Source organism: Molothrus ater, chromosome 1 (genome assembly GCF_012460135.2).
Source record: "Molothrus ater isolate BHLD 08-10-18 breed brown headed cowbird chromosome 1, BPBGC_Mater_1.1, whole genome shotgun sequence".
NCBI classification, from domain to species: Eukaryota; Metazoa; Chordata; class Aves; order Passeriformes; family Icteridae; genus Molothrus; species Molothrus ater.
Genome location: NC_050478.2, coordinates 48,944,084 through 48,969,455, shown reverse-complemented (window position 1 = coordinate 48,969,455; position 25,372 = coordinate 48,944,084). Strand labels below are relative to the sequence as shown.

General features: G+C 40.1%; 1 protein-coding gene across 20 annotated transcripts in view; it reads left to right on the top strand.

Moving 5' to 3' along the window:
* The window catches only part of ARPP21 (cAMP regulated phosphoprotein 21), a 142,636-nt gene extending 130,081 nt beyond the window's left edge, over nucleotides 1–12,555 (top strand). For all 20 annotated transcript variants that reach the window (XM_036406286.2, XM_036406289.2, XM_054515294.1 and 17 more), the window contains 2 exons: nucleotides 10,421–10,572; nucleotides 11,732–12,555. In XM_036406286.2, the coding sequence (XP_036262179.1) occupies nucleotides 10,421–10,572; nucleotides 11,732–11,989 (410 nt within the window). In that variant the 3' untranslated portion in view covers nucleotides 11,990–12,555. The remainder of the gene's footprint in view (nucleotides 1–10,420; nucleotides 10,573–11,731) is intronic.
* The last annotated feature ends 12,817 nt before the right edge of the window (nucleotides 12,556–25,372 follow it).

The window sequence follows — 25,372 nt, the reverse complement described above, 5'->3', positions numbered from 1 at the left end:
ATAGAATTTTCAGAATCTTTCAGAAGCTTTGAGTAATATGCCATGTCTGTAAGACGTGCCCCTCTCTTTATCTTTAGATTTATCTTGAAGGAGAAGAGCAAGAAATATTTATCATAGTTTTTGAAGAGCAGGAAGAGTACTAAAAGGTCTCAAAACATAAAATAAATGGGTATTGGAAAGGAAATAAAATAAGTGATTAAAGTGTCATATAAATACATGGGTTTAGTTTTTAGAAAGAACAGGTTTATTTTCAGCATCAAGCCACTTACTAGTAACAAGTTCTTCCTAAAGCTGTCCCTATAATTTGAAAATCCTTTGTATAGAGAAGCAAAGGAATGGATACAGATTTTAAACTGACAAAAAACATTTCTCAAGCCTCGAGTCTCCTGTATTTGTATCCATTCAAGCTCTTTTTGATACTTGTTTATATACCATTCTTGTCAAATAACAGCTCTCTCAGGTTCTCCAATTAATAGCAAAAAGTAAACTGAATAAAGTAATTTATCTTTGAACTGTTCAGCTGTGCCCCTCTTCATGTTCTCGTTAATAATGCCAGGTCTCCCAGGAGCACTCTCCCACAATTTTATCACATAAGCTTTTTCTTTGACCTTACCTGCTGTTCCCCTGGAATATGAGGGGGACAAAAAAACCCAAAATGCCAGCCTGCCTTAATTAAAATTTTAGTCTCAAAAGATGTTACAGTATGTGATTTCATTAGGTATATAATGAAAGTATTTAATCATACCTCTTACTTGTCTGGGCCTTTTTACTCAGTAGTGAAGTCACAGAGTTTTAAACCAACTCTGTTCAGGTGTGGAAAGGTAACTGAGGGGTGGATATGCATCTTTAGGTAATTCATAAATTCAATTCACACATGATTTTGCATGTTTGCCCTAAAGGTAGTTGCTTGGATTATGGAGTAGAAGGCACTAAATAAAAGTTCAGCACTCTTTGCAACCAATTTTTTCACCCATGGGACAGCAAGCATGCATATTAATGTTTTTTAAAAGAGAATGCTATTCCCCATTTTGAGGTTGGAACTTAGCATCATAGAAAAAAGGTAAAAGAATGGGTAAAAGGTAATGGATATTTCTTTGACATATAAGAAGTGCCAAATCTCACAGTGTGATATGTGGTGTTATTTCCATCATTTCTCATTGCCATAGTCTAAATCACCCCAACAGGAGGCTTTCTACCTCCCAGGTGAACTCATTTGTTTTATGCAGTGACTATTCTCCAGAAAAAGTCTATGCAAAAAGCATTCTATCTTGGCTTTTGTAAAAATGTACCTTTTTTAGTTTATATAGGAAAAGCAGAGTTAAAAAGTATGTTTTTGAGGCTCTGAACCTGCACATCTTTTGGACCAGGAGGGTTTGGTTTTCCAGGGAAGTTGTGTTATTTCCCTAACATTTTCTTTTCCATTTTGTTAGCAGTGGAGAAATGCCCCCAATTGGCAGCATTGTCTTGAGTAGCACATGAAACTATCAATGCTTCAGATGCTCTGTGCTTAGGGCTTCTTCCAGCCCCGGGAGTTGCAAAACAACTAAAACCAAGATTTCATAGAGCTTTTTGAGGAAGAATAAAGCAAGAGGACAAGGAGGGGTAATTCCCCTGGGTAGATCCTAGAGGAACTTGCTACGTGGGCGACTTCAGAATCGTTATCCACAAAAAAACAGGAAAAAAAACCAAAAAAAAAAACCAAAAAAAAAAAAAAAAAAAAAAACCCAAAAAAAAAAAACCAAAAACCAACAAACCAACAACCTAGTGTAGCACACTATTTTCATCAGCAGTTTTTACTAAATCCAGCAAATAGGTTGCTCTGGAATAATTCAAAATTGCAGGAAATTTATTTCTGCAGTTTTATTTCTTCTTCTGAAGCTGGATGAAGACATTCTTGCCCTATTACCTTCATGGGATTTTTAGCTTTGTAAACTAGAGAGAGAAAGAAGTGGGGGGAAGACAGTCCAGCTTCTTTTATCCAGGATTTTTTTTCTTGTGATAATAACTCTTACTGGCTCATATCTTTGATGCATATACATCTTGTTGAGTTTCTTAATGCAGCTGAATATGGCTCTTTGTGTGTGAGTCTGACAACAAATGTGGCTCTTGGTCTGTTACCAGGTTTGGGAAGCATTAATGTGTTTTTTACAAAGCTATGGCCAATTTAGGGACTCAGAGCTGCTGTTCTGGCAGCAATTATGTTTCAAGACTCAAAGTTCAACATCCTGCAGTTTTATAAACTCAGCTCTGCAGAGAATTATTCGAGTCGCTGTCATTGTAATCACTTTAGGAATACATTTGCTGCGTTATGTGTTTCCAGTGAGTGTAGCTGGAGTGCCATTAGCTAAAAATTGTTTTGATCTCACAAACTTGAAAGAATCAATGCCATTAGTTTAAAATTTTGAAAACAAATCTAACATAATAACCCATAGTTTCCCCTTCAAGCTGTACTGTTGGAGTGGGATGTGCTTTTACCTGAAACAAAAGAAGCCAAACTTGTGTTAAAAGGCTTCTCTTGTTTTTGGAGGATCTGAACTTGCCAAGTGCCATGGGCAAAATGAGTCTGGGCACTGCTGTGGTTTTTGACATGTGCTATTTTATGTGCTACCTCATACCTCAATACCTTTTCTGTTGCTTCTTAAGACTTCCTTACTTCAGGCATAGGTATTCTTGTTTGTTTTTTTCCCCCTTTGAATGTGTGTGAAAACTAAGTAAAATAATTGCATGGTCTTGTGTTTTGAGGGGAAAGGGATGGAATTTTAGCATTCAGCTATTAGGTACTTGTCCTTCTAGCTCACATGGTGTCCAGTTCACACCCAGAAATTATCTGTGATGTTTTCAAGTAGAATATAAAGCTGAAATATCTTACTAGGTCAAGACATTTTTTTGTGTATTCCAGAGAGAAAGCACAGTAGGAATGGATAGACCAACTGCAGCCAATTCGCTTTGCAGTGTGCTTTGGATTTTAGATCCAGGCTTCAACTACAAAATTGTTTACAAAGTGGTTTGAATTTCAGCTGCACAAGATGCAGTTTAAATCTTCAGACTCACACAGAAAATAACACCAGGAGGTAGACCTTAATTAATGTGTCTTCTGTGTGAGTCTTCCAAACTGCAGACACTTTGGAGTGAGATTAAAATAAAAATTAACTTTAATTTAAAGATTAATTTTACATTCCATGGCAGTTTAGTCCATCATTTGCAGTGAAACTTAACAGATAATGGTCAACTGCCTAATGGAAAAAAAACCCAAACCCTTTCCTCAGGTGATTGGGCACCCAATTCTAACACATCACACCTGGACATGAGAAGCCAGCAAGAACACAGTGCCTTGGAGCAGCACTGCTCTAGAAGAAGCAGTGCATAGGGATGGTGTTACAATGTCCACCTAGGAGGTGAAACACCTGGATGCAGTCCAGTACTTAATATCTCACACAAAGTCAGGAGGGACTGATGGACCTCTGAAACAAGAAGGGCTTTGTTCTGGCCGCCAAAAACACTTGCCTGGAATTCCTGCTCTCACTTGTGCTCATTATGTGGCTCCCTCAACTTGGCCAATTGTCCTATGCAAGAGTCCCCAGTTAGGCTGGCTTTCCTCCTGTTTTACAGATAACCTTTAGGGTCTATTTGAGAATCCAAAGATTCTTTGGGATGCTTAGGGGCGTGGTTTAGTGGTCGATGTGGCAGTGTTAGAGCAATGGGTGGACTTGGTGATTTTAGAGGTCTTTTCCACCCTAAGCAATTTTGTGATTCAATTCTGTGATTCCATTTTGTGGTTCTAAGACAGTGTTCAGTCTTGCTGAACAGCTGGCTTCAGTTTTTTCCTCCTTCCAATTTTGCAAATACTTGGGGATGGACCAGCTCAGAGCTTTTGGTAAAAAAGAAAGTTGTCAAAAACTTTACCAAATATACCAATGTATCTGTGAGTGAGTTGTAGTTCTACAATAACAATTTTTCTTCTGTGATTATAACTTAATCATGGGCATTTTGAATTTGTATTATTAGAAAGTAAAAGCTTCATCCATCCACTCTAATACTTTGCCCATAGCTTATTTCAAAAAGCAAAGGAGAATGTAGCCTAGTAAAATTGTGGGAATAGATACCAACCATATTCTTCAGTCTACAAAGTCTGCTGAGCACTACTCCAGCCCGTGCAAAGTAAACTAAAATAGGCCAGAAATATCCCTTAGAATATCCACAGGTGAACTCTGCCTGTGGAATGAACTGTGTGGCATTGCCAGCCTATGATAAAAGGGAGGAGAGGGAACAGGATCCTGTCTCATATGCAAAAGATCAGTCCTTTTGCTTGGGAGGCGGGAAAAATGTTAAGAGTTAACTGGCTAACCTTTTCCTAAGTATTTCAAATATGGAATGTGTAATTTAATGGTCTGACTAATTCTGGACAATGAGCACATTCTGATCATTTTTATTACCAGAACTACTTATTAAACAGATTAATATCTTCTAGCAAAATGTCCATCCTCATTTTAGAGGTTTTAAGTGATACAAAAGTTCTTCCAGTCTCAGCAAGTTGCCTCCTTGTTAATTATAGAGTCTGATGAAACATTGAATTTTTTTTCTAATCCATAAAGTTCTAGGTTTGTCTTCCAGACATGTCATTTTATTAGACCATTTTTCTGGTCTGTTCAAGAACTATTGTTACGGTTTAACCTCAGCAGCAACTCAGCTCCATGCAGCTGCTTATTGCTCTCCCCAGCTGCACAGAGAAGAGAATCAGAAAATTAAAAATGAGCAAACTCATGGCTTGAGATAAAGACAGTTTAATAGGGAAACCAAAAGCTGTGTGTGCAAGCAAAGCAAAGCAAAGAAACATTCACCACTTCCCATGGGCAGAGAGGTGTTCAGCCACCCCCAGGAAAACAGGGCTCCTTCACACCTAAGAGTTATTCAGGAAGAAAATGCCCACTCTGAGCATTCGCCACTCTCTCCTTGCCTCAGCTTTATATGCTGAGCATGTTGTCATATGGCATGGGATATTGCTTTGTTCACCTGTGTCTCCTCCCAAATTCTTTGTTCACTCCCAGCCTCCTTGCTGATGGGATGGTGTGAGAAGCAGAGAGTCTGAGTAAGCACCACTCAGCAGTAACTAAAACATCCCTGAATTATCGACACACTTTGCAGCACAAAGCCAAAACTTCATCCCGTACTAGCTACTAGAAAGGAAATTAATTCTACCCTGGCCAAAACCAGCACAACTATCTATTTGCAGGTACTTATTTTTCTTTTGAATAAGTTGAGCAGAGTGAGCTCATTAAGCCTTTCAGAAAGAGATGCGCTTCCTGACCAGAAGGATCATGTTTTCACCTTGGTTCTCAGCTCTTATCAGTTTTGAGGAGCCTTCTGACAATGTAAGCACCTTCTGTGTGCCAAATTTGCTGTTAAAATATTTTCAAATGCTTCACAGGGTCCACACCAAGAGTTGGTGCTTGTTCTCCTTGGCTTTTTCATGTGAGCTCAAATTCAGTCTCTTCCCAGTACTCCTGGCAGTTGTTGCAGGGGCTGAACTGGTCTATACAGGGGGATTGAGGAGAAAGGAAAGGGAGGATGGCATAGGGCATCAGAAAGGCACTGCACAGAGCAGGCAGGAGCACACCCAGATTCTGTGCAGCATTCCACCCAACCCAGTTACCTCTGCTTGAGGTTTCTCTTTTAACTTCCTTTTGGACTTAGCTTGCCTAAGCCATTGCAGTATATTGCTGAGGTATCTGAATTTCAGGTGGTGTTACACTGAGTAAAGCAGAAAGGGAGCAGGTAAGCTCTCAAATCATGCTACATGAAAAGCACTATAAGTGTATGTGTTTGCATTGGATGGGCATGGATGCAAGGAGTCTGTTCAAATGGAAAGAGTACCATAAGATTTGCAGTTCAGGGACTCACACTCCACCCACAGTGCTGATACACATGTTCCCAACATTGATAGCACGTGCTTCAAACCTGAAATGAGCAATGAAACAGTCCCTCCCAACATGAATGTGCCATTCATGAAGGATGTATGCTGAGGCCAGGAAAGCACCAAACATGCTTTAATTGCAGCTCTGGGTGTCACTACCAGAAAAGGTGTAAAACTGCTGCATTTTGTCTTTTGAGCTGCATAGCCTCATTTGGCAATTGAAACATTTGTGGGTCTTTCATTCAGTCTTTCTCCCCTGGGATGTTTAAGCTAGATGACTTTTAGCATGGTGAGGCAGGCTGTAAAGGTTCAGAGAATTACCTTGATGATACGACAGCCTCTTCCATTTCAGCTGGAATCCAAGGCTCATCTTTCCTCTGAGGCATTCGTTGAAATTCTGTGCACGATTTGTTCCCCTGATTGTTTAACAATGTCTCTCATGTTTGCCCTGATTTAAAAAAATCCTCCTTTGTAGCAGAGATAACATAGAGCAGGATGATATAATTGCAGTAAAGAGGCCCTGGAGCTTGCAGTAATAGGATGGTTCATCTGATGTGTACTGCCATTAGAAAATAACCCACGTATGTATGTTCTCAGGGGACTGTAAAGAGGCTTTTAAGGATTACTCTTCATGGAGTATGAAAGCTAATGGGCAAAATAGCAAGTGCAAAGAAAACTATTGCTGCATAAGCATGTTGCCACTTCCTGTTCTCACTTTTCTTACGCCTGTGTAGCTCCAAAATATCCACCTCTGCCCAGTAATGCCTGGTTTCTCATGCACTGCAGTCAGTTTTCAAGACTTTTGAGAATACAGTATTATTTCCATGTCAATGAAAAATAGCACATGAAAAGCATGACGTAGTTTAAGACTGTGCTGTGTGTGTACAAAATAAGTAATTTTGTTGGAATGGCATTCTCTGGTAGTCTGTCCCTGAGGAAAAAAAAAAGCAAGTATATAGTTTCACAAACAGTGCTAAAAGGTTGATGTTAGTCTCAATTCTCCCACCTCCATTATTTTTCCTGGCCAGAGTGCAGAAATTTACAAAGATGTCTACATCCAGTAAACACTGGAGGACCTGTTTCAAATATTACATGGAGAATTTGGGCTGCAGTGATAGGAAATTCAGTACAGCTGGTTTCTGAAATTAACAATTTCTTCTCCTAATGGATTGCCACTTTGCCAATTGTTCTACTTTCATTTGTGCTGAAACAGAAGCCATGTAGCAGAACGGATATTGGCTTTTTTGTTTTGTCACAGCATTTTTTTCTTGCTTATAAAGCTTGTTGTAGATAAAAAAAATTGATCCACTTTTTAATATTTGCTACCTCCTCTCTAATGTTGGAATATAATTTTGTACCTTGTCATGTTTTTAGGTTCAAAAGAATGGACAAACCTGCATCCTGCCTCATGTATTTAGCATAATAAAGGGCTTTCAGGTAAAATAAAGTGGCTTTATTTAGGTGCAGAACCTTGAAGAAGATGCTGGGTTTTGACTAAATGCTAAACTGGGTTCTACAGCACAGTCTGACTTCCATTGCTTAATTTAATTCTAAACGGTACTGATCATAAAAAAAAAAAGTCCATGAATATTAAGTAAAGAAGAGATGACAACCAGCATCTTTGCAAAGATACACACAGGCCAGTAAACTTCTTAAACATCCCCATTTCTACTCACAAGTCAGGGCATTAAATATTCAAGAGTACCTCCTTCTGGACAAAGAAGGGACTTACATTCTCGTAAATTCTAAGTTGATTCAGGATACAACCTATTTGTTCCCATCTAATCAAAATGGAAGTATGTTAGAGTGCATGTAAAGTATTTGTATTGGGGCTTTTCTGTGTGGTCAGAGCATTGCAAAAGGCTTAGACAAGGAGTAGGAAAAAGGTCTTACTCTCACTTTCAGGGATGTACTCTGCAGGTTGGGCCAGGGGTGAGGAGGCACATGTCCTGTGGTCAGGAGAAATCACTAAAGTCTTTGAAGAGTGTTGGAATAAGATTGTTGAAATATTAATGCATAGCCCAGTGGACCTCAGCTCTTCAGCCTGTCTCCTTTTCATATTTCTGTACCTTAAACCTGGAGTGGTTATGCCATGTACTAAGCATTGCTTCCCAGTACAGAGGAGATTTTTCAGGGCTAGGTATTTGTGTGTGTGTGTGTGTGTGTGTGTGTGTGTGTGTGTGTGTCATTTGAACTAGATGGTCTTTAAGTTCCCTTCCAACCAAACCCATTCTATGACTCTGTTTTTGTAATATCCCGAGGAGATCATGCCAATACATTCATCATACAGGTAGCTACTTCAGCTCTTCCATGATTTTTTTGTTTCAGTTTGATAGTCATGTCTGCACTGGGTCACAAATCTGTCATATTTGGAGAATATGGAACACAAAGGTGAAGTGAAGAGAGAGCTGTGTATTTAAACACACAGCAGGGCATTTGCAGTAGTCTCACAAAAGTAATGTTAATGCCATCATATTTACTAGAGATAACAGAAGGGCTGCTTTCTACTTGGCCCCAGTGGTGTCTGTCTGTCTCTGCAGAGCACCAGTTTGCCACCCTGTGCTGGTGCATTACAATCCAGTTCTCTGAGCCCAAATCCAGTGTTGGATTACATTCCACAGAAGTGTCACTTGATCCCTGGCTCACTATCCATCTATGGTTCTTTACACTTCTGGGATTTAACTTTAACAACTGGAGGTGAGAGGAGATGAATTTTGTGTTACTGTTTCTGCTGTCAGTTGACACCCCTCTACTTAACTTCTAGTCCTGCAAATACCAGAAGAGTAATGCTAAATTTTTTATTTCTATCCTCTATCCCGTCCCCCCCCCCCATAATTGGTGTACTGGAGCAGAAGAGAACTTGCAATTTTATTATTGCTGTATAAGCCTTCTGTAGACTCAGTTACAGCAGTTCTGATGTTGGTAATTTTTATGACTAAAAATATGCTGACACAGTGTTTGGGCATAGGAAAAGAGCAAATCTGAATGCATAATAATCTGGTGAGTTTGGGAGATGTTTAATGCTATATCCTAGCCAAGTTAATCACTCATGGAATTTTTTTTTTAAATTTTGCTCAGTTGACTGGAGACATTAATCTCTGGAATAGCATCTTTAATGCCAAATACTTGACCAGAAATCTCAACATTTCCCTGGCATAAAAACAGATTTAGAAGGAAGGCTATCAACTGACAATAGACCAGCAGAAACAGACATTTGTTACTTTATTTCTCTTACATAATGAAGAAATATCCAGATGATGGTTTTCACTTGTGAAGTATATTGAACTAGGTACTGTATTCATGAATATAAATTGAGTAGACGAGACACAATTTTTTCATAGAAAGATGACACAGAGTTGTTCCTTCTGGTAGTTCTTTGTCTGAAATATGCTTATGGTAAAAACATCACTACAAAGTTAATACTGCACTGCATAACTGCATGCTAAAAATATGAGTGCTAAAGAACACAGAATGTGTTAAGGAGAAATTATTCATAGATTTATCATACCTATGTCTGGCCACATTTTTCAAGGGCAGTATCTTTCTGCATATTCCGTTCCTTTCCTGCTTTTACTGTGAAGTTCTTAATTGCTAAATATCACCATCACCCAACCAGCCCAGTTCCATCTGTCTAGGCTCATTCCCAGGCAAATTTGCATTGCTGCTGAGCAATTTTTTATTTGTGCTAGCCCTCCCATCCGCACTGCTGCCTCATCAGCGGCTTGGCTCTGTAGATCATCCCATCTTTGCCCATTTCTCTGTTAGTCCTAGAGGAGTCATCCCAGCAGAAAATCTGCAATTTGTGGTGACTTTGAGTACAGAATTAGTCACAGGTTAAAACAGAAGCATCAGCAGTGCAGTGTTCCTAACAAGCAATGGAGACGATACTTCCTAATTTATTATTTTCCTTACTTTGACACACATGAAAATAGTACAGTGGATTATCACCCTTAATATGCTCTAATTGCATAAAAAACCTTGCAAGTGAGAGCAAGTGTGTGTATAGAGGTGTTCTTCTTGATTAAATAAAGGCTTCTCTGTCTATATTGAGCTAGGGAGCTGCATTACAAGGAAGGTAAGAGGGTAAGGTAAGAAATGTGACCTGAAAGAAATTGTCAGGTTAGACCAAGAAGGCCAAATGCTGGTGTCCTTGAAGTTGTTGGGAGTTTTGCCTCTGAGGAAGTAGCCAAAAGACAGTAGCATCCTGTGTCTCTTGAGGGCCTTACAGCCCTGTGCTGCAGTCAGACAGTCCTCCAGGTGGTCTCTGCCACAGTGTCAAAAAGCATAAAGGAAAATGTGGTGCCCACTCAGGTCAGCTTGCTAGGGCTGCCAGCTCATGGCACTTGTTTATTGCACTTCAGTTTTCATTTCCAGTAACATTTCTACAGGAACAAGTAACTTTTTAACTAATGTGGGTATAAATGATGGGATCATTTGCTGTACCTTAGAACTGTTACAATTTTGCCCCTACAAGCAACAGGGTATTTGAAGATGTCTTTCCTCTTCCAGGTTACCAGCCTGTCCTGCCGAGCCAGCAGCAGGGGTTCCAGGGTCTCATGGGAATGCAGCAGCCGCCCCAAAGCCAGAACCTGATGAATAATCAACAGGGGAATCAGGTGCAAGGCATGATGGTGCAGTATCCAGCCATGTCGTCTTATCAGGTACTTAGGAGCTGTAAGGAAAGATGTTTTTTCTTGGAGAATGCTTAATTTAATTAAGTTTTTGCATCACACAGTGCCCTTATATCTTCATTTGGGTAGTGTGTGGCAGGAAGCCTTCTGATGAATACGCTTCTAAGTCAGTTTCTTTACTTCCTATTTATATGTTTTAGTACTCCTGACTTTCGTTCTGATTTCGGAATGCTTCAAATGAACTATTTATTACAGCCTGCAGTGAGGGTAATGTCACAAAGAATGAAGGAATTAGACTTCTTCCTGTGAAGAAAATTAATTTTAAAAAATATAAGAACATTGTTCATTTCTTCTCTTTTTTGCCAGTGCAGTACTGTTTCCTGTAATGAAGTTGAGGGCTTTGCCTGATCCAGTTAAAAATTACTCATCTGTGGAGACTCCTGCCAAGGATCTCACCATGTCTTCTATAACAAGCTGTAGCCAGATGGATTATTGTTTATTGGGTTCTGGGGAGAGGGAAGGCAGTGGCTTGATTTTTACCAAGTCCGTAAGTTACCCAGACTTATTTCCCAACCTTTGTACCTAGTTTCCGTGAGTTATGCCAAGCGCATATGAGAGGTGGCCTGTGCTTACTCTTCCTACTGGTCCCTCTGGAAAGTTAAGAAACTAAATGACATCTAATTCATTTTTATAGATTGCACTGATTGAGCAGCCATTCCCCTTTTCCCTCAGCTTCTTTGAAAACACTTGAGCAACACAGATGGAAATGAGGGAATTGCTTATGGGTAAAATTTTCCCCTTATATCTTCAGAATTATAATATGGAAAACATGTTTTAAAGGTTAATGATCAAGTTAAAGGTTTAGACCTTTTAGATGGCCTAGATATACTAGGGTTGAGTCTTCTGTTTGCACTGTTCCCCAGTATCATGGTAATGCATATTCTACTAGGTCATGACAGAGACACTTTCTAGGCCTAAAAGCAGAGGGAATTCTCTTTAAAACCTTCTGTAACAAAAAAATCCTCAGAGATGAGAAGAGTTCTGAGCAGCAGAAAATAGCACATTTTGGCAGAACATACAGTATACTCAAATTCAGCTAGAAGGAATGTAGGGATACTGGAAGCCTACTTTAACTTGCTTAGTAATTGCTATCTTTTTTTCCCCTACGTCTTTCCATATTCCTGCCTAGGTGCCAATGACCCAGGGTTCTCAAGGATTGCCGCAACAATCATATCAACAACCAATCATGCTACCTAATCAATCAGGTCAAGGAACACTTACAGCCACTGGAATGCCTGTCTACTGTAATGTCATACCTCCTGCCCCACAGAACAACCTCCGGTTGATTGCCCCACACTGCCCCTCCAATAACGTTCCAGTTATTTCTGCCAGCTGCAGGACAAACTGTGCAAGCATCAACAATGCAGGGTGGCAGGTCAAGTACTGACACTGTGGCTTAGATTTATGAGGATAGAGGTGCATTATTTGACAAATAAATCATGGCCTTCAAATGAAGAGGAACACAACAGAAAAATCAGTTGAGGACACGAGTACTGACAATGCTCAAGTGATTTGCTGCTGGAAAAACCTGTAAAAAAAAAAAAAAGAAAAGTAAAATAAATTTTGAAAAAAAAATGTTTGCTGGTTAATGGTGCATATTTTTGTCATGTCTGCTAGGTATGCCTTTATAGCTTAGCTAGTGACATGAATTCATTGAGGTAAGATTTTTTCCTACCACTGAACACCACTGTGTAGATTGTAATATCCCTGATTCGGATTAGTTTTGTACTTTGTGTTGAGTTTGTGAAGCTAAAAGTATTTAAAAATATAATAAAATCACATTGTACCAAAGCTGTAATGGAAATGAAAAAAAAAATTGAAAACAAAAAGAGAATTACTGAATGGAAGGAATAATTTATATACACTATAGAGTTTTTTTATGGATATATACTGTATTGTAGTGCTTAATCACAATAAAGCTATTTGACCTCATGAAGGAAGGTCATGTTTCTACCACCTGCTTGGTCTCCTCTGTTTCTGAGTGAATTTCCTTTAGTTTCTGCATTGTCTTTTTTCAGGTGAAGCTAATGGGGAGTGGTGTTTAATGATGGGCTTAGAGGAGTTTGATGAGAAGGCAACACAGCTGTGTCTCAGCATGAGGTACCATAACAGTTAAGACCACTTTGAATTGTAGCGTAGCCACCCAGGAAGTACGTGAGAAGTTGTCCCATGATATTCCATCCAGTGGATGGAAGATCAGTTAATACTGATGTAGCAGCCACAGTACCCAGCAATCCTGCTACATAGAGATGCCGTACCCAATTATTGGTGCTGCAGCTGTAAAGCCATTTTGTGAAAAGAAGATGACCCAAGAATCAGATCTGTCATTTTCAAGTAAGTGAGGATGAACAATATATACGGGAGGTTGGCTTTTAAAACACAGTCGTTTGCCAGAAAGTTTTAGAACTTTTTTCAGTTCCTGTGGTGGTGTTTTATTATTATGTCCATCTTCACTCAAATTCTCAGCTTGTTCTGATAAATTGGTTTTGATTCATAAATGCTGCATGTAGTTCCCCATTTTGCTTCAGTGATGACAACATTTGAGACAAAAGTCTGAGTAATTTTTCACTTAAACTTCATTTTTGATCAATTTTGAGCACCTTTACGATAGTTTCAGTTCAGCTCTCCAGAATTATGCATACACATAATGAAAAAAACAAAGATCCTTCTGTGTGTAAAATCTGTTTCTGACATAATATGATTTTAGGTATCCAGGATTACAGCAGCCTACCTAGCCCTTGACCAATGTTAATCTGAATGTGAAACAGCTTTAATTTTACCTTTAGCATATGTGGCCTTTCCTATGGTTTCCACTTCAGCTGTGGAAACAGGAGCTGGAGGGGCTTCAAATCTGTATTTGAAGGAAATATTTTTCTTTTCTATACAATGAAAAGATATCTTTCAGATTTCAGTTCTTTTTTTACATATGTGTCTTAAAGTGTGGAATCCAGTCCTGTGGGATCATAAGGAAGCCAAAAACTGAATTTTATGTAGTGTAAGCACGATTCATTTGCTGAGAGACAGTCAAGAGCATGAGCAGTTAAGTAAACACAATTCACTCTTCAATTAGAGGTGAAATGCCCTGGGAGAGACTGCTGATTGATTTTCTTCTTTTTTTCAAATCAAGATACTTCATTTGAATTTTGCCTGTGACCCTGAGCTCTCATTTCAGATTCCCTGCATTGTATGCTTTATTTCCTTTTAGAGTTTCATATACAACAGAGGTTTCTGTCCTAGCATGGATATAATGGCATAATTAATGCTGTGTTTGCTGCTGTGGCATCACTGACAGCTGAACAAATGGGTGTCCTCTGTCAAGGCTCCACATTCCAGCAGGAAGGACCTTGTCCTGCAGGTGACACAAGAAATGTTTTTGTGCTAAGAGTGGTTTGCTTCACTTGGTAATAATTGAAATTTTTTAAGATGGCTTTTGGCATATAATCTCTTATTTCATGTCAAAAGTCTTGTGCAGGACAGGTTGTGTGTGCCCAGGCTGAAGGAGAGGGGAGGGAGGCAATCTCTATATACCCAGTGTCTGAAATAAAGAGACCCTTTGGTCATCACTATATTTAAATCCCGTTTCTTCTCTGAAGCACTACTTACCTTATAAATCTTCCTTCTTATCAAGGAACAATGAATGAATTGCCTGGTAAAACAAAAATCTGCCCCCAGTGTCTCAGATCGATGGCAAGCTGGGCTGTAGATGCTCTCAGATGGGGCAGGGACTCAAAAAGGAAAGCCTGGGAATCTTGCTTCTGTAGACAGGATTTCCTCATGTCCTTAGGCTGCTCTAGGTCATGTCCCCTTGGCAAACAGCATATCCCATGCCTAACCATGGCCGTGCTTTCCCATGTTACCTGTCTGCTAGCCCAATGACCACCTGATAGAAAACACCTACTGAGCTGTGGGAGCAGGGATCCCACTGACTGATTTCTCTCAGCCTGCTGGCAGCAGCAGCTACCTGCATGTTAATGTGCCTTCCTGCTGATAGGAGACTTGAACTTTTTCTGTGAAATTTAATTTACAGTTTCGGTAGACAGTCACAGCCACCCACCCAAAATAGCCTACATCCTCTGATTGTCTCATTCTCCAAAAAGTTTGAATTTCCTTAGCTATATCTTGTATTTGCAGGGTTCCCAGACAAAGGAAGGAAAGATGCATCTGACTCCATGTTCTTAGAAGGCTAATTTATTATTTTATGATACTATATTATATTAAAGAATACTATACTAAACTATACTAAAGAATACAGAAAGGATACTTACAGAAGGCTAGAAAGATAATAATGAAAACTTCTGACTCCTTGCAGAGTCCCGACACAGCTTGATTGTGATTGGTCATTAAGTCAAAACAATTCACATGAAACCAATTAAAAAACAACCACCTCTTGGTAAACCATGTCCAAACACATTCCAAAGCAGCAAAATACAGGAGAAGCAAATCTGATAATTATTGTTTTCCTTTTTCCCTGAGGCATCTCAGCTTCCCAGGAGCAAAATCCTGGCAAAGGGATTTTTCCAGAAAATATGACTGTGACAGGCATATGAAGAAACTGAATCTGTTCTCCCTCAGCTATGGAGAATGCCCCAATTATTATAGTATTATGTACATGGGTAGCCATCTCATGTGGTGGTGCATTGTATTTGCTTTATGCTGAAAGAGTTTGTATTTGAAAACAATTAGGTATTTTTTCCATATCAATTGAAACAAAAAAAAAATATTCTCTAATTTTTAATTATACTATATTTTCAAGTCTTTATCCTATTTTTTGTTCATTAGTAAAAATATTCTGAGCTGGATTGCTTAGCACCTTTCCGCTATTAAAAAAGAGATGTTTCAGCATAATCAGAAGGGGAGGGGAATGAGGAGGAAAAAAGAAGTGATGTAAATACATATAGCAAAAATGCATAGGTGGAGGTCAGTGCTTTTTCTTCAGTCCTTTGAAATATTTGTAGGTAATCTCTGTAAAACAAGTGTCGTGGGATTCACATGGCCAGACTTAACAACTCAGAAACTGGCCACCATGAGTTCAGAGTCCAGCTTACAGTAGTGAAATTGTTTACAGGACATGTGCCTCTCCTGTGGGGATGCTCTGTCTCTGTGGGCTTGTTTTCCTCTAGTCTTCCTTGGAATTTGGCAGACTCAGGCAGCTGCTCTGTGGCAGCCCTGTTGTTGTGCTAGGGACTGTTTGTTGCATTTTTCCTTTGCCTACTGCATACTCACCTTGTTAATTGTATATTGCTTTCTCCTCCTTTTTTATATTCTATAGCTGATGGAAAGTTCTGCCTAGGCCCCATACATATTTAATTTGCCATTCCTTTTTTCTAATTTGTATTGCACTGAGAAACCAAAGAGGCATATCCTGAATTAAGCTGACTCTTAGATGCCACTGATTAGCCTTTTGGATGGCTCTTACTCATCTGGGCTGTAATTTGCAGAGGCTGTACATCCTGACAAAATCCAGATGCCATTTGCTATTGTTTTGCCCTTTGTGCTGCCCAAGAAGTCAATGATTTCCTTCTAAAACTGTATTCCCTTATGTTTCTGTTTAACTCTGGGTGGAAAGCTTCCTGTACTGAAGGAAGGCTGCACAAATTATCCCAGCAGCAAGGAATGGGAATGTGCAGGGGGATGTAGAGTAGCCAAAGAATCTTTCTGTCTGCCCTCTTAGCTGCTCTGTAGCATGAGGATGTGCCCTGACATGGCCACTTAATGCTTCAATACAATTATTTCACTTGGTGTCCCTGAAATGTGCACAGGTCAGTGTCCTTTCAGCCCCTCTGTTCAGCAGTCTGTTGAGTTGTGGCCCATGTTTCCCCTTTGGGCCAATAGCAGAGAAAACAGTTTCCTCCCTTAATGCTCAGTGGAGAGGCTCTGATGGAAGATGCTGCCCAATCAGTATGGTTTTTGCCCAATCCATTGGGGTTTTGGCATGTTGTCCCTCAGAGCTCCTCTTGACTGGTAAGGGAGCAGGAGAGTAGTCCTTAGTCTTTAAAAGTGTCCCACTCATGCTTAGCCCAGGGACTGTGCTTCAGAAATGCTCCCAGCTGCAACACCTGCTTAGCTCAGGTTGCCTAAAACCACATTTCTGGTGTAGGGCATCACCATCCTTTTGGGCAGTGGCCAGTTTTGGGAAAACAATGAGGGAAGCTCAGACTGGTGCTTCAAATGCAATCCTACAGGCTTCAAGGGGGTTGTAGCAAGGTGGGGGTCAATCTCTTTTCCAAGGTAACAATCTATAGGACAAGAGGAAATGGCCTCAAATTGCACCAAAGTTTAGAGTGGATATTAGGAAAAATTTCTTCACTGAAAGGGTGGTCAGCCATTAAAATTGGCTGCCCATGGAACTGGGGGAAACATCATCCCTGAAAGTATTCAAAAGGCATATGGACATGGCACTTAGGAATAGGGTTTAGTGGTGAATATGCTGCTGCTAGATTAATGGTTGGACTCAATGATCTTAAAGGTCTTTCCAGCCTTGATGATCCTATGATTCATATCTCTGTAGCAGGATATAGAAATGCCTTGAGTGTTTTGGAGTAGAAAAAGCCTCAATTAATGCTCATTGCCTGCACCTAACACAGTATGGGTGATGCAGCAGTTTGGTGTGTGTCTGCTCCCAAATCAGGGCAAAAGAAGACCATTTTCAGCTGGATTTCTGCCCCTCGTTTGCTTTAGGAATATACTGCCTTCCCTGCTGGTTCTTTTCACTCTTGAGAAAAGTACTTATAATGACCCTTTGGGGCAGTGGATTGATGGTTAATTATTTAATGCCATGGAGTGTTCCTGAGGACAGTTGGCCCTGCACTCAGAGAGGGATGTGAACTATTGATGTACTCCTGTATGTTCTGCAGACCCTGGCTTACAAACTCCTGAAAATACACCATTCCAGTGCACATCAGAAGGGGGAATCAACCCCCAGGCTTCTGGCTCTTTTTACAATACCTCACCATCTGTGGAAGGGGATGACTCCTCATTATCCCTCCTGATAAAAGGACTAGGGGACATAAGAGAAATTTTGCCTATTAAACCAGCACTCTCCAAACAAAGGAAACATGAGAAGAGCTCTTTTTTTCCCCACAGAGTATTTAGGCAACCTGTGGCATTCCTTGCAGCAGGATGCTAGGTGCCATTTCAGAGATGGGTGGACACGGTCAGAAAAGAAATTTGTACAGAATGAAAGCTGCTGAATACAGCCAGCCAGTGTTTAGTCCACAGAGGCAGAAAACAACCTGGAGAAATGTCACCATATCATTGCCCCATCTATAAATCCTTTCTCCAGACACTGTCAGAGATGAGTATTGGACTGGGAATGAAGCTTTGACCTGGTGGAATGTGCAGATCCATAAAGCAGTATTTGTTTCGTTATTACTATTACTATTATTATTATTATTAATAATAATAATAATAGTAGTAGTAGTAGTAGTATCATAATTGTTGGTATCCCCCATCAGAGTCCATCCTGTAACAAAACAAAGGAACAGAAGGAGGGGGTGAGGCTCATCTTGGGTTAATTTTCTTCAGTTTGTTTAGTGTCTAAGGCCCTGACTGGCCTTAGACAGTTGTTTGTTCTGCTATTCAGAGCAGGATATGTTACTACACTGACAATGAAATAAAGCTTACAGGGGAAGCACCTCATGGTTTTTTCCTCATCTTTCATTTCTTCTTTGTAGCATATACTTGTTAATTATTGTTGTAAATGTTAATTATTCACAAGCAATGCTTTTGTGCTAAGAGTGATTTGCTTCACTAGGTAATAATTGAATTATTTTTAGGTGGCTTTTGGTATATAATCTCTTATTTCATGTCAAAAGTCTTGGCTTTCCTGAGCATCAGTTGTAATTGCTACTAAGAATGGGTTTGACAGTATTTTTTCATTTACTTAAGGGGGCTTAATTGATGTAGGAATTACAGGAAAAAACTGGAGGAGAGGAACTGTGATTAGCTTTCAAGCTGAAGAATAGCAGGTGTTCAGGGTAGACTTATGGACATCTTGTTGAAAAGTGATATTAAATTCTTCCCTGGTTTTTATTTTCAGAGATCAGCTGCAAACTACACTTAATGAAGCACTATGTTCCAATTTGAAGCACTATGTTCCAGTTTATCCTTGTGTTGTTAAGAAATAGTTTTAGAAAATAGGTCAAAAAAAGTTGCCTTTTATGCTATGGGTACAGTTTTACAAAAGGCATTTGTGAAATGGAAATGTAAAACTATATATGGCACAGTATACCCATTGAACTCTACTAAATATATCCCTAAAGAAATGTTAGAAAAAGATCTCCTCAAATAGTACTATGTACCTTCAGATAAAAAGCAAGTTTCACAGATCCCAAGGCTACATGGGTTTTTTAACCCTAAGGATAAATCATATGGGTGTGAATCAAAACACTTGCCATAGCTAGGCTTTGCATGCAAATTTGTGCCAGATCATCTCTGCCACCAGGAAAAACTGCTTTTATATGCATGGAAAACAGATGTACCTTAACTCCTTTGGTATTTTTTTTTTTCCTTCTTAGGCAGTGTCTTCTTAGTATGATTGGAAGAACAAGTGAATTGATAGTAGATAAGACTGGAAATTTTCTACTTAGTTCCCATTAACTTTGATCTCACCAGGTTCCTATGTCTGGTGGAGCCTGTAGGGAAAAAGGGATTCTGTGCATGTATGTGCATGTGAGTAAAAATGTGATCAAGAAAAATGAATTGTTTGGATTTTTCTAAAGCCTTTCAATTGAAACAAGATTTTTAAAAATTTCTCATAACTGTGCTCCTGTTTTCCAAGCTAAATGTTATTGATTCTTTGAGAACATGATTAAACACGGGAGACAATGTCAGGAGGTGAGTGGTTACAGTATAGTCCTTTGATATGTGACATTTCGTGCAGATGCTGGCAGGAAAAAATTATCTTATCTAGGAATCGAGGAGGAAACAAATTGACACTGAGATGAAGCCTTAATTGGAAAATCTGGACAAATTTTGCCTTTGAGATAAAACCTTCTAAAATACATTAGAGAATATCTCCACAGGGGGAAAAAAGAAAAGCTTTCAACGTCTCAATGCCTATTGTAAAAACCAGGAGGTCAGACCTTAAGCAAAGTGCTGGATATTTTTACGTTTCCTATAAATAATGGTTTAGAGCAATTTGCACATACATTCTCAGCTAATCTCATTAACAGTAAGTCAAATGGGGGCCAGAAAGCATCCAGAATCTCCCTGGCCCAAATATTCAGTGAGGGTCAAGTCTTGGCTACACTTAAGCTTAAGGCAAGGCTTCTTTCACGGGGAGCAGGCAGAGTTGCATTTGCATGAAGCTCACATGTGGCACTTGAACCGAGCTCATGTGTGTGCTAATGGCCACCCTTTCATTTTGTTTCATCTCTGCAGATGAAACACTGAGACAGACAGCATGCTGTAATTCAGAACTGCTCCAGGCATCCACACTCCTGCTTCCTACTGGGTGCCTGAGCCTGTTGGGCAACACGCGCCCATAACTATGGGCTAGGCACAGCTTGATGCTTCTTTTATTGGCATGGATATCAGAAAACCACATGGCATGGGGCTTGCTGTCATCTTCCATGAAGCTGAAATCTTCAGGGTGTGTTTCTGAAACCACAAAGGGATCCAAATTATATGGATAACACTTGGCTAAATCTGGATGCATGGATAAATCTGGATCTTTCGTGCTGTCATAGAGATAGAGAGGAGAATAAAAAAATACTGGTTTAAGTATTTCTTGAACATATTATATCTTCCCAGTCCACTGGGTCTTGAAGACTATATGTAGTTGGCATGTGGTGGAAGGAGTTACTGCTGATGTGTGAATAAAGATGTTGCAGACATCAGAGCTGTCACACAGCAGTGGAATGAGCTCTGGACATGAAGCATTCATACAGCACGGGAAAATATTCTATCTGAGTGTTGTTCTATTATTTATTCATGTGCTTCTGTGCTCCCCTGGACTGGGGCTGTATTTTTTAGAAAGCTGTCTTGCACTACAGCAGATGTTCTATGGTTCAGGGCTAGGGGCATTGCCCCACTTTGCTTAAGGAAAAACCTGGTGTTTGGCTCAATTTTTTGTTTGCTTGGTTTTTGTGGGGTTTTTGTTTGATTGTTTTGGGTTTTGTTTTGGTTTTTTAGTGGAAAGGTGAATTTTCTGCACAGATATAAGTATGTCTTTAGCAAAAAATTGTCTGTTAGTCAGAGAAGCATTGTCCAAGAAGAGGTATGTAAAGGGAAGCTGCATTTTTTTAAAAACCACTCATCCAATAGAGGATCCTGCTGATATAGCATTCTCTCATCCATAAAGCGTGGGGTTTTTATAAAAGAGGGGGTTGTGTTTAACTACAAAGGTACCACTGGTTTTTAAACGTATTTTTGTGCAAATAAATAAGTCTTTTTTGTTGTTTTTTTTTTTTTTTTGAGAACTGATAATTTCTTCTGCATTAAAAAGCATCAGAAATAGCTGACAGCAAGCTGCAGTGGTAGGGCCATTTTACTTAGCTCTGTGTGATGAGCTCTTTGGATGCTGTGAGGCAGGTATCAGTGTCTGAAACAGAATTTTTACTGCATTTTTCTTCTCTTTTTCCTTTCTTTCTTTTTTTTTCCTGCCCAATTTTATTCTGGGTAAATAAGCTCATACTGCTGGGAGCAGGGTGTAGTCTCTGAAACATGTTACAAAGGAAACAAATGGCTTGCAGATTTGGTGAGAGAGGTGTGATGGCAGCTGTTTTTTGGGAGCACATGAGGAGGTTCAGAGCTGATAAAATGCTGCTGTGTGCTTCAGGAATATGAGCTGAGGCCCTGGAGATTAGCATGGCAAAATCTCTGAAGCTGCTGGCCAAAATGAGGAGCCTGCACTTGTGATGGTTTGTGAGGATGCATCAGCACCAGCATGCGAGATGTGTGTGACCTGATGCCAATGTGGCTTGCAAATGAAGTCATTCCATGGCTGCCTGTTCCCTGTGCATATTATGGACAGTGTGATAGTGGTCTTTGAACAGCAGAAGCATGAAAAACCAGCTGTGGCCATACACAAGGTGCCAGGGAAGGCATTTCTAACATCAGCAATATGTATAATATCAGGAAAGAAAGGATGCATAATGCTCTGGCACCCTTGAGATCCAGAGGGGAGATGAAACAGATGCTAATAACCACACTAAAGGACTGGTTCTGTGGGAGAGGACTGATCTTTTGAGCTCACAGAGAAATGCAGGCAGAAAAGGCACCATTTGAGATTCTCAAACTGTGCTAGCAGCAAAGAATATTCCTTTTGCTGATGCTGCTTTCATTTAAAAGAAGAGCTATTATCCTCAGTTTTTTGTGATAAAGACATATCCTTTTACAGAGATCTGTGAGGATGCAATATTCTGGGGTGGCATGAATTGCTCTGTGCAAGTTCCCATTCCTCTCTCTAGGGGAGGCAATGTAATTAGTGCAGCTTGACATCTACCTTCTAGACAGCGAGATGTGGGAAAAATGATACCCAGGGCACAGAAATCATTCCAGGTACACCAACAGCAACTACTGGATTGCCAGTGCCCTGTGATAGCTGCTGTTAGAACACACACTGCCACCACCAGCTGGAGCACAGCCTTTCTGAAATGAATCAGTGAAATGTATGTCATGGGTAGTAGCTGGTGAAAAGGCCTGGAGATATGGGATACTCTCTCACAGAAATAGTTATTTCTTCAGAAGCAGTAACATCTCGAGCTGAGGGAAAGCTGAGGAAGACCAAAAGGAAGTTCTGGGGTGTGATCTTTGCTGCTGACAGATAATGGAGCAAGGGCTCTCCATTCAGAACTGTGTGTCTCTGAGACCCATAAAACCAAGGGTCACAACTGCTCTGTCTCTCAGCCTATTACCTGTTGTATTTCCTTATAACAGTCATTTATCTGTGTCTGGCTTCTCAGCTGGTGCATTTAAGATTGAAATGGTGGCTGTCAGCTTGTAAGAGAAGCTGGGTCCTGCAGGAGTTAAAACCCTCACAGCAGAGATCCACATTGTTGGTGGCTTTCAGATAACAACAAATATCATCTGCTGGCCCAACTGCCTCAACAGATGCACATTCCTGTCAGTCAGCTTTGATTCACATCCACATTTAGCTTGCAAATTGTGCCTAATGCCCATGGCCCCAGACATGCAGCTATGTGACCTTCTGGCCACTTGTGTGGACCAAGTCATGCTGGTGTCTGTGAAGCTCAGAGTCATGATAAAACAGGCATCCCACTCAGCAATCGGCTGCTACACTTAATCCTGCATTTGTTCCTTGCTGACTTACAGCAGCCAAAGTGGCATTAAGAGAGCCCTGTGTCAGTGGCACTGGAATCTGGAGCTGGGCTTCACAAGGCAGCAGTGCTGTGTCCTCCCAGCCAGCACTCAAAACTGCTGGGCAAAGCCCAGTGCTGAAATGAGCAGATATGACCAGTATAAATATTGCACATGCTCAGCTCTTAGGAGAGGAAGAGCACTCCAGGGAATGGACAGCAAATTTAGCCAGCAGTTTTTTCCCAATCTCAGTCAGGGTAGATGCATTCTCCCCAAAAAAATGTGTGCTCTCCTGGAAACTGGAGCAGCATCCTAAAATCTCCAGGCACGCTGCTGGAGTCCAGTCATGCCTCTCTTTGCTCTTAAACATAATCTCAGTCCACCTTTCAGAGAACACTAACTTTATTTCCCCTCAGAAACGTTGGATTTTGAGTTGGGGGGGGGTAAGAGAGATGCTGGTACATGCTTGAATTTAATGCACTGGATGCTACCCTATGAGGTAGCAGAATTTTTTATTCTTGTTATTTCCATAAGGATTCTATAGAAAGGAGTAGGACACATATGTAGTTGGTTTATACCAACATAGCTAATTAAAATTGTGTTGTGTTCTGATTTTGTTGTCTCTGCTACCACATGAGAGAGTGGCAAACACCAAAAGCAACATGGACAAGTGTAATTAATCAGCTAATTTAGTGGTATACTTGAATGCTTTTTAGTTATTCACTCATTTTTATTTGTTCCTTCTTAGTGCTTTCACAGTTCTGTATTTTTCTTAAAATGTCATTCAGCATTGCACATCGATTAGAAGAGAAGGAAGGATTTATTTTTTAAGCATTGACACTGTCTCTGACCTTTGTCTTAAATTTTGTATATTTTAGATCCATAATCTCCTAAACCTAATTTATTTATTTTTTTCTTTGAAACAGTCTTCATGGCTACAAAATGCTCTTGGAAACAGAATGTGGTGTTAAGCATATAGAAACAGCAAATAAGTTGAAAAATATATTTTTCCATAAAATAGGTTATCTTACCTGCTGTTAGCACTCTGGCTAGCTTTTGGGTTAAATACACAAGATACCAAATGTGACTTTAACTGGCACCTCTCTTTGAGAGAATATTCTGGTGGAATGTGTGTAGTGGAGCTGCCCATGACAGTGGAAACCCAGGGCACTGGGAATATTTCTCTGTCTGCTCTGGGGTGCCCTGACCCCCAGGGGAGCACTGACTTTGACCCTCATTCATGGAGAAAGTTTCCTAGACTTCAAGATAGACTAGAATCCACAAAAGTGTGAAATAGATTATGGAGAGTAGATCATTTGGTCAGAAATTTAGGTTTTGGGATTTTTAGTATGATTTTTGGGATTTTTAGTATGAAGCAAGATGGAGGGCACAGGGTGTCATCCTGGGTTTCTTCTTCATGCTTCTTCTTCCTTCTTCTTCTTGGGTTTGGGTGGCATTTTGTAATTGGGCAGGAAAGTCCTCATTGCAGGCTCTGTGGGATCAGTTATTGGGTTAAAAGAGAAAATAATCTAGGTGTCAGTTCTTAATTGGATATTTTAGTCTTAAAAGACCTTGTAACAAGAGATTGTTAGCCATTTTGTGCCTTCTAATGAAAAGCTGCTGAACTCACAGTAGTGAGACTGTTTTACTGATAAGAAATAATAAACACCTGAGTCCAAACATGAACTACTGTCTCAAGTGCCTTCAATCCAGACCCAGAGAAACCGATACGTGACAAAACCCAGGTGGGCAGGAAAACCGCCATCTCAGGGGCAGTTTGCAAAGTCCTTACAATTGCCTGTTTTACCCAAGGTAAAACACTAGCACCTAAAACACTACCTTTACCCAAGGTAGAACTAGGGTAAGCCATGAACTTGCACTAAGGTGTCACCAGTTTGCACTTCTGTCACCATCCTTATGCGCAGATTCAACCTCTAGTGCCTGCTGGTATCTAGAAATAGCAGTAGTGGCAATGATATACAGGAAAATGAGGATAGTTTCAGATGTTGATAATGTGGAGCTTCTTGACTGAAATATGCTTTTTCCTGTTCCCTTGCATTAAAAGTCTTAACATTTCTACCCTCTTTCAAGGGAAGTGCTGACCCTTTAGGAAACCCTCTCCAACAGTACCAAACTCTTGATAATAATTTTCCCCAGATGTTTCATTGTATACTCCCTGTGTGAGGAGATTAGCCTCATCATTTCTTAGCAGATGGAGCCACTTGGGTGAAGGCGTTTGACCAAGATCATGCAGGAAGCTAGCAGACAGCAAAAGAAAAAACAACCAGATGACAAAAAGAGTGCAAGAGTTCAAGAGAAACACAAAGTTCCTCCATGTAGCTGATGTTAAAACTAGGAGACATCAGCAAGGTAATACTCAAGGCTGTAATGAATTCCTTATCCCCAGTGTTGCAAAGAAGCTTCAGGATGAGTCCCAGAGGTAGAATTCATGCCTTGCTCATTCAGAGCAGCTTAACTTCAAAGGCAAGGAGTAAAACCTCTGTGGTTC